Source organism: Phacochoerus africanus, chromosome 11 (assembly GCF_016906955.1).
Source record: "Phacochoerus africanus isolate WHEZ1 chromosome 11, ROS_Pafr_v1, whole genome shotgun sequence".
Taxonomy (NCBI): domain Eukaryota; kingdom Metazoa; phylum Chordata; class Mammalia; order Artiodactyla; family Suidae; genus Phacochoerus; species Phacochoerus africanus.
Genome location: NC_062554.1, coordinates 8053031 through 8063027, shown reverse-complemented (window position 1 = coordinate 8063027; position 9997 = coordinate 8053031). Strand labels below are relative to the sequence as shown.

General features: G+C 45.8%; 1 protein-coding gene across 1 annotated transcript in view; it reads left to right on the top strand.

The window, feature by feature from the left end:
- Positions 1–587: 587 nt before the first annotated feature.
- P4HA3 (prolyl 4-hydroxylase subunit alpha 3) overlaps positions 588–9997 on the top strand; it is a 40335-nt gene continuing 30925 nt past the window's right edge. Inside the window, exons 1-3 of the mRNA XM_047753545.1 lie at positions 588–818; positions 7665–7807; positions 8473–8696. Of these exons, the coding sequence (XP_047609501.1) occupies positions 619–818; positions 7665–7807; positions 8473–8696 (567 nt within the window). The 5' untranslated portion in view covers positions 588–618. The remainder of the gene's footprint in view (positions 819–7664; positions 7808–8472; positions 8697–9997) is intronic.

Below are 9997 nucleotides of genomic sequence, written 5' to 3'. Positions count from 1 at the left end.
TGCTTAAATGCCTATGGGTATGTTGTGTAGAGCACTGATCCAGGACCCTAGAGTTTTTTATTTTAAAGGTCCTAGATTTGTCAGGCACTGATCCTAATGGCCTTCTCTCTCTCTCTCTCTGGTCAAAATTCTATTCATCCTTCAAGATGGTTCAGAGGTCAAGTCCTGTATGAAATGTTTTCTTCCCCTTGGTCCGTCACAGCTCCACCCGCACTGCTGTGACCATACATTTGCTCTCCTGACTTCTCCATCAGAATCCTATGACGTTGCTGTATTTCCGCTGCTTGATCCAGAGGGGTAAATATTTGGGGATGGCATTGTACAGCCATAAATCGGTGAATTCATTCCTCACCACACCCTCCGCCTCAGTTTCCCCAAGTGTGAAATGGGCACAATGGAAATGCTTTTCTAGAGCTGTGGTTTAGTGGAGGGCAGCGGACCACCGGCAGCCCCCGCAGAGTCTGAAGAGCTAAGGGGCTGGAAGGTGGGACGTGGAGCGCGAGGGGAGGGGTCAGAACGCGAAGTTGGGGGCGGGGCCGGGGCGGGGCCGGGGCGGGGCGGAGAGGCGGGCGCAGGGCCGGGCGGACGGTCTGAGGGGACCAGCGCGCGAGCCCAGCGATGGGCCCTGCGGCAGGGCTGGCAGCGCTGCTGGCGGTGCTGGCGCTGAGGGCAGGGGACGCAGCGGGGGTCGCGACCCGCGGGGACACGTTCTCAGCGCTCACCAGTGTGGCGCGCGCCCTGGCGCCAGAGCGCCAGCTGCTGGGACTGCTGCGGCGCTACCTGCGCGGGGAGGAGGCGCGGCTGCGGGATTTGACCAGGTGAGGGCACTGGGGTGGAGTCTGAATGGGGCAGTGGGGAGACACTGTGCCACGGGGCGCGGTGGGGGGGGTCACTCTTAGGTTCACTGTCACACTCGGTAGGACTTCAGACTCCATCCTTCACACACTCGGTGACACCCCCATCCAACATCACACAGCCAAGTTGATACACTGTGGGAAGGGGCCCGGGGGGGGGGGGTGACTCCAAGGGGAAGTAGGACCTCACAGGGTACTGACTCAAGCTGTGTGGGCTCCCGAGCTGTGTCACAAAGACACAGCAACACTGCGAGAGTGAAATGGAGAGTGTATGGTGACATTGTAGCCACACGTGCTGACCATGTGACCCAAGGAACTGATACTTGCTATAGGTGACATTCTGGGACCGTGTGTGAGATTTATGTGTTATTGGGACTGGGTGGGTAGGACTCTATGGCTGTCATACTGTGCGTGTGAAAGATGCTGGCAGTTGTCTGGGTCACTACGTGAATAACACTTCATGTTCAGCACGTCGTTCAGCACATGTTTGAGTGCCTACTCTGAGCCAGCCACTGTTTTAGGCACTGGGGAGGGACTGGTGAACAACACCCAGCCTTGCCCTCCGAGCTTGGAGTCTGTAATATCATGATTATTAAAATGAGACCTCTGTCCTCCCCTTTGCTTTCAGCTCTCCTTCCTCTTTGCACATGTTAAGAACTCTTTAAATACTGTCACTGGATGCTATTATGTGTATGAAAGTATTTGACACCAGGAAAACACTGGGCAATAACATACTTGATACTAGCGGATGCAGGGTATACACACCAGCAGATGCTTAGCCAGTACTGTTTTGCTATACAATCGACCAACGACTGTAGGACTTGGAACTCTGAGGCACTGTGACCGTGTATGACTCTGTCAGTGTTAATGAAAGATAAACGATCGGATAAGATACCGCGTGTATGAGTGAGCGCTGTGTGGAAGACCCATGTAGGAGAGAATCAGTTTGTGTGAGGAAGTGTGAGAGCTTGTTTGTTACCCAAGGGTGACTGAATGGTGATGTAATCTGGTACAAGCTCTTAAGGATGCAGCATGCATATAAGCAGTTATATGCATATGTAAATCTGTTAATTTGGAAAAGTGTGATGATGCACATATATATTTAGTATATGTATGTGTGTCATGATAAATGATGATAATTTCAACAATTCTTGAATAATTCTACTCTTTGGAGTAGTATAGTTGCCTAGTGTTCTGTAGGCCCATGTTTATAAACGATTTCATTTTGTTCTTAGCCCAGATTGTTGGAGTCCAGTTTCATTGGTAGAAATAGAACAGCCCCTTCTCTTTGGTTCGAGATGTCATCACGCTCCCTGCTGCCCATCTGCTTGTTCGCATACCACTCATCTCTTTATTCGTGTGGCTTAGATGGAGATGGTGGTTGGAATCCTGATGCCACACATCTCAGAAGAGAGAGCTCAAAGCTTTGATCAGAAGGACTGGCCAGGGTGCCCCCTTCTGCCAACTGGTCTCCTTTACTGTCTTGCCATTGTTGTCACAGCTTTGTCACAGTGGGAGGTCTTGCACAAACTTATCTCCTTTGATTTTCTCTCAAACACGGTGCTTTGAAATAGGTTTGTATTACTCTCTTAAATAAAGGAGAAATCATTTTAAAATGTCAGAAAAGAAAAGTTTAGTACCTTATCCAAGATTACAAAATCGGATAGGTGGCAAATCCAGGTCTAGGACACAGCTCCTTTGACTGGTTCTCTCATGCTGTGATATCCATACTGCTTGCTCTATACGAGACGCCAGGACGTCACCAAGCCCCAGAGCCACTGAGGTTTTATGAGCAGCTGGAGTACATACTGGTTAAGAGTCTGGTTTCAGGAATTTAACAGACGTCTGTTTGAATGCTTGGCTCTGACCTTGGGCAAGTTCCTTTACCTCTTTTTAAAGTATTTCCTAATCTGTAAAACAGTGATAAAAATGGTGCTTTCCCTCACAGGCTTGTTGGAAAGATTATATACCATGTAAAGGAATGTAGTAATTGCTCAACAAATGTTAGCTCTTTATGATTGTCGTTTATTTTAAGACTGGCTGGTGAAACTAGACCCCGCTTTTGGCTGTAAGCAGTAACTAGGGCTCTGAAAGCTTAGACAATAAAAAAGAATCAGAAAAATTCCAGACTCTCTTCTCATATGACTTATGAACATTAAATTTCAGAAAGTTTAGTTTGATATTTTAGAGACTGACTGTTCTCTAGTCAGTGCTCCAAAACCTGGTGAAATGTTTGCTTTTTGAAGAAAGGATTTTGGGAATTACTGCTCACTTTCCTATATTGCCAATCTGGCGACCTAATGTAACTTGAGATGTTATTTCTAAGGCCCTAACTTGATATTCTTCTTTGAGTTTCTGAATTTAGAAATTAAATATTTTTGATGTTGAAACTACTACCCTTTACCACAAGTTAATGAATAAAAATTATACTAGTTGTAATGTATATATTTGTATACTAATGTAGTATTACATATACTAGTTACACACACACACTCACACACGTATTTAGATAGTTAACCCGGAGTTCCCGTCGTGGCGCAGTGGTTAATGCATCCGAGTAGGAACCATGAGGTTGCGGGTTCGGTCCCTGCCCTTGCTCGTTCGGCAACGATCCGGCGTTGCCACGAGCTGTGGTGTAGGTTGCAGACGCGGCTCGGATTCTGAGTTGCTGTGGCTCTGGCGTAGGCCGGCGGCTACAGCTCCGATTCAACCCCTAGCCTGGGAACCTCCATATGCCGCAAAAGCGGTCCAAAGAAATAGCAAAAAAAAAAAAGATAGTTAACCCCTGGCTTTTTTTGTTGTTGCAGTTTTAAAACTATCAAGATTTAAAAGTAGTATCAGCAGCAATTATTTCTGTGCTAGGAATCAAGCATTCAGAATATCTCAGAAGAACCAAGACAAAGCCATTTCTCAATTCCAAAGAAGAAATATACCGAATTAAAATAGCCCATGTATTGTGGCCGGGTAACCTGTCCAGGCTATGTTTAATGCAAGGATTGGATTGCAAATTTTATTGCAGATTCTTGAAGAAAAGGATCTGATTTTCCATTCTCAGCAGCGTTTGTTAAAACAAAAAGCCATATAGGAAACCCTGTGGTTTGAATTCAGCATCTAGTAACTCAGTCTCTGAAAACCAGCTATTTGCTCAGAGGCTGGGCCTAGGGCCAATGTTTGGATTCCAAACCAGCCTCAGATATCAGTTGATAGGTTTTTTTTTTTTTCTTTGTGTGATAGGAAGATGATATACTTGCACACAATTGAATTACGTGCTGCAGTAGAGATCAAACCCCTAAATAAACTGATCCCATGATACAAAGTGGGGCATGAAGAGAGCAAGGAGATGGTGCCTTTGACCTGATGGGTGATTTGGGCCTGATCTCCCTCTCCCTCTGCCTTGCGTCTTTCCCTTCATACTCGGTTTCCTCTGATGCCACATTAGTTCTCAAGCATCAAAGGAGGAATCTATTTATTCAGTTGTGGCACAGGGGATGGAAAGAAATAATAGAATGGTTGCATGGCAAGGATCTATAGAGATCTTCTAGTCTGGACCAGTGCTGCCGTTTCATAGAGGAGGAAACTGAGGGACAGTTGGAGGCTGGCTCAGGACACCTCTCAGGTCTCCTAGCTCCTCCCCAAAGATCTGTCTTATAAAATCCCTGCCCACTCAGCCTCAGTTGTCCCTGGACACTTACTCTTCAGGCTGGACTCAAGCCCAGGTCTCTGCTTGTAAGCGTTTTCGTCTAGCAGTGGAATATCTTTCACTAAGTAGTTCCATATGGAGCTGAAGCAGGAAATAATAGGTAGAAAAAAATATCCCACACCCTGGGGGCTGGTTTAGTTTCAAAATCCTAGAGGAGCTGCTCTCAAATACTCTTGTCTTGGGGATCAGAGAGATCCTGGGACTTGACAGGTTTCCAGACACAGATTCTTTTTCCTCAGTTCACGCTTGAATTGAACGTTTGGCTCACTGGAGGCACCTCCTCCCCAAGCTAGTGCACTATTTCAGGCTCTATTTATAATTGAGGCCCCACCCTTGAAAATCTTGAGGGCAGACTGGTTCACGGGATTGAAAGGTCCCCCTTTCCTGCCACTCCCTCTCCTCATTTCATCCCTTTCCACTCACTGAAGGCCTCTCCTCTGGCCGAAGGATTCTTCTTTTGCTTTTTTTGGTTTCTTCATTAAAAAAAAAAAAATTTAGAGGAATATAATTGACTTACGATGTTGTGTTGATTTTGGGCGTCCAGCAAAGTAAATCTGTTATACATATATCGATTCCTTTTCAGATTCTTTTCCTTTGTAAATTATTATGCAGTATTGAGTAAATTTCCTTGTGCTAAACAGTAGGACCTTGTTACCCATCTATTTAATTTTTTTAAATTATTATTCTTGCTTTTTGCCTTAGGGCTGCACCCACGGCATGTGGAAGTTCCCAGGCTAGGGGTCGAATTGGAGCTGTAGCCGCCGGCCTACACCACAGCCACAGCAACGCCAGATCCAAGCCATGTCTCTGACCTACACCACAGCTCACGGTAACACCAGATCCCCAACCCACTGAGAGAGGCCAGGGATCGAACCTGCATCCTCATGGATACTAGTTGGATTCGTTTTTGCTGTGCCACAACAGGAACTCCCCCATCTACTTTATATATAGTGGCGTGTATATATCAATCCCAAACCCCTAGTTTGTCCCTCCCCCACCACATTTCCCCCAAAGGATTCTTTGGTTCTCGTGTGCTCTTGCACATGTTCCTATAAACCCATATCCTTTTCACTTTGCACACACTTTGTTCTTTTACTTCCATTGTTGTTATTGTTTTCGAAGTTAATAATTTTAAAACAAAAAAGCCTTAGAAGGCAGGGCGAGAACTCTTAGGTCTGCCTTATTATAACCAATAAATTTCAATAGTGTAAACCCCATGAGGGGTTTAAAAATGGAATAACCAGAGTGCCAGGAAAAGAAACCGCATCTTTTGTTTGTAGGAACACTCCTGTAGGTCATCTAAGGAGGAGAGAAGTTAACGGGAAAGAGGATCACGTTTGGTGCCGATGTTTCTGGCCCTTTTCTGCAAATGTTGCAAGCCAGAAAGTTGGAAGCGTGCTAGATAACCCACCTTTTCATGCGCCATTACAACTGCCACCAGTTTTTTGATCTGCTTCTTCAATCTCTCTCTTGAAACCATCCCATTCTCTGCCCTGCTGTCCCCATTATGGTTCAGACTCTCCTGTCTCTTGCTTACAGTTTCCAAATGGCCTCCTAGCCGGTCTTTCTGTCCCCAGTTGCTTTCCCTTCTAAACCCTGCTCCTCACCCTCTCACAGAGTTATGTATGTGGCGGATCCGAGTGCCTCCCACTGTCCCTTAAAACCTTCCGGGACTCCTCATTACACACGGTGAAAACCACACTTCTCAGCAAGGTCCGTGCTGTGCTCCTCGCTTCTCCAGCCTCGGCTGCCCCTCCTTCCAGGGCGCCCCGTGCTCCAGCAATCCTCAACTGCTTATAACCTCCCTGTTCCTCTCTGTGGTTCGCTTATGTTGAACGGTTTCCGCCTGCCTCATCGCTTGTGTGTACCCACCAAGTCTCAGTTTATTACCTCCTCTGTGAAACTTTTCTCTGACCTGTTCTGGGCCAAATTTACCACCCTCTCTCTGCACTCTTAAATCTGGTACTGCATCTGTAATGTAATTGTTTGTGATCTAAGAGGCTGCAAGTCTTTGAGATCAAGATTATTGTCTTATTCAAAAAAATGTTCCAGCTCCTAGGAGAATCTATTTCATTCATTATTTCGTAGAAATTATATTGAACTTAGGAAAAGAGTGATGAGAAATCCGCTATTTTCTTGTCGATGAAATCTTTGGTCATGGGACCCAGTCTCGCTTTTCTATCCTGAGCTTCCATCATGGAGTCTGTCATCTAGCACATAAGCAATATAGACTGACTTACTGAATGAACCAAGACATGTCAAGCCTCGGTGCCTTTGTCCAGATTGGTCCCTGACAGCTCCTACAACCAGTCTCCTCCCTTCTTTGTTCCAGCTCCATGGGAAACAGTACGGCAAAATCAGCCAAGAACGCTGTCTTTAGAATCAGGCAAACTTGGGGTCACTCCTGGCTCTGATGTTTACCAACAGCATGGCCTCTCCTGTAAAATGGGCATGATAAAATCTACTCTAAGACTTGGGGGGGTGATTAAATGAGACACTATGTTTAAAGCACTTAGGAAGCCTAAGACACAGTCAGGGCTCACAATACGTAAGAGCTATCAACATTTTGACTGATCCTTCCAGGACTCCGATCAGGTGCCGTATCCTCTGGAAAGCCTACCCTTACACCTTCTAGCTCCCATGTGGGAGAGGTGCCCTGCCTACAAATCGGCAGAGCATCGCGTAACAGTACATGCTCCCTTCTCTCATAACACGTCTCACAGTTATCAGAATTAATTCAGCAATGTTTTTCAGCTTCTACCAGAGTCTAAGTTTTGATTATAGAGTGATGAGAGAAAAATAGAGTTCGTATTTGTGACTCCTTGAGAGCTCCCTCCCCGCTCGCCTTTGGGTCTCGAGCATCTAAGCAGGATGCCAGACGTACAGTAATTGGCCAGGGGAGACCAACTCGCTGAACAAATGAGTAGACCTGCTTTTGTTGTGTTGGTAGTTTCCACGTTCTTTGTGCTTATTGCCTAGAATATTACATGGGTCTCAAAGGGTTCAGCATTTCATTGTTAACTGCTCTAAATCTGCGTACACCACGCCAGCTTTCCCTCGGTAGAGTGGTGGTGATCAGTTGGTGAGGTCATTCTCCTCCTGTCTTTCAGATTCTATGACAAGGTTGTATCTCTGCATGAAGATTCAGCAACTCCTGTGTCCAACCCTCTGCTGGCATTTGCTCTCATCAAACGCCTACAGTCTGACTGGAAGAATGTGGTGCATAGTCTGGAGGCCAGTGAGAACATCCGAGGTAATGAGGAAGAGGGCTGGAGGGTAAGAGAAGCGTCTGTCTCCTGACTCCGTGGAAAGGAGAGAGATTCGGGTGGGATGGGACGGGATGAAGGATGATGATGTGGGCAGGTATTACTTGATCTCCTTAGCTCTAACGGTAGCACAGAGCTAGGTCCCTTTGTTAACATGTTTCCATGGTTATCATTGGAAAGCCTTGTCGTACTCGTGATCTCATTTGATTTTCACTCCAGTCCTATGACGAGCTAGAGGTTGTATCTTCCCATTTACACATATGTAAAAGCGATGTCTTCTAATAGCTTCTACTTTATTACATTGCCACTGCAGTGTCCTCTGTAGTAAGATCCCTTTCCTAACTTACTCTACTTTGTACTTGAAGAAGTCCGTTGATTTTTTTAGAGGAAGATGAGTTGTCCCCCCAAAAGGCAAGACCCCTGGAGACAGATAGGATGGGACGTGATAAAGGTGCCTAGTGTTTGCTCTAGAGTGTTTGCTCCTCTTTCGGGAGATTTTGTTTACCCTAGGAACAAAAACAGATGGAACATTATCTTTGCTCATGAAGTAACATGAGCCTGATGACCATGGCGATTAGACTGGTGAGGCTTTGCTGGATCAAATGCCCACCGCCTGTTTTTTGAATAGTGAGTTGATGTATTCACTTTACAGCTCTGAAGGACGGTTATGAGAAGGTGGAGCAGGACCTGCCAGCCTTCGAGGACCTTGAGGGAGCAGCCAGGGCTCTGATGCGGCTGCAGGACGTGTACATGCTCAATGTGAAGGGCCTCGCCCGAGGTGTCTTTCAGAGGGTCACTGGCTCTGCTGTCACAGACCTGTACAGTCCCAGGCGGCTTTTCCCCCTCACAGGGGATGACTGCTTCCAAGTTGGCAAGGTAACGATATTCAGAGACGGGGCGAATTGCTCGGCCCTCGTTTCAACGGGGATGAAATCACTCTATTCTGATGGGTTTTACGTATTTCTCATCTTGACAGCAAACTTGAATGTTTGGCATTAGTCTCCATGCTCAGATGAACAACCCGGTGTTTAGAGCAGGTAAATAAGTTGCCTACGTTTACACAATTTTAAGTAAAAGAACTGAATTTCCACGCTGAATCCCACGCACTTTCCATGATGACTAAAGTGAACACGTACTCAGGTCACTCTTGAGAGGGAAGGAGGTGTTATTAGTCATGATGGCAGATACAAGCTGGGACTTGGCCTGGGCCCAGTGGCCTTTGGTCACCCTAACTGTAGCACCCCAACAGTAGAAGGGAAGATCGTGGAAACTCAGCCTCCTGAGGCTGTTTGGAACCCTCGCCACATTGCCCAGGCCTTTAGAAACACGAAAATAGAATAGTGTCCAAAAAAGGCCATTCGCTTTAACATGTCTTGAGGAAATAGACTTCAGGAACCTTCCACATGAGATATTTAACTGATCCTTTGATCGCGAGTTATAAGCACACTTGAGGTTATTTTACAATATGCTCTGTTAGCCTTTGCCCATGAAGTAATACAGTATATCCTTTTTAATTTTGGAGATGCGTATTGCAGGAAAGGGAATTTTTCCCAGCCCCTGCCGTTTTCATTAGCTGATCTGAGAATGGGCCTCATGTGTCCTGAATCCAAGTTTTAGGGGATCAGTTTTCCAAATGAATGTGGAGGGGGTTGCCCTAGGGCTCTCTGTGTACCATTTTTGCTTTTCTGAGATCCTGAGTAGAATCAGAGCTCGGTCATCATGTTCATGGCTCATTTAAATTGAACCAGTTAAAATAATTCTCTGTATGGTACCCGTAAATGCTTCTTTAGTGAGGCTTTTCTGAGACTAAAACCATATGTTGAAAATTGAGTAAGTCGCTTTCTGAGAAGTCTCTCTAACAATCATTATTCTCTATTTACTTACTTATTTTGAAAGACATTTAAATACAAGAAAAGTATACATAAAATAATGTAGCAAGCAATTATACTTATCATTGAGAAGAGATATATGTTCAAATTTTGTTATATTTGTTTCTGATTTTTTTTTTAAGGGCCATACCCACAACGTATGGAAATTCCCAGGCTAGGGGTTGAATGGGAACTGTAGCTGCCAGCCTACACCACAGCCACAGCCACAGCCACGCAGGATCCTAGCTGCATCTGTGACCTCTACTACAGCCCACGGAAACGCCAGATGCTTAACCCACTGAGCCAGGC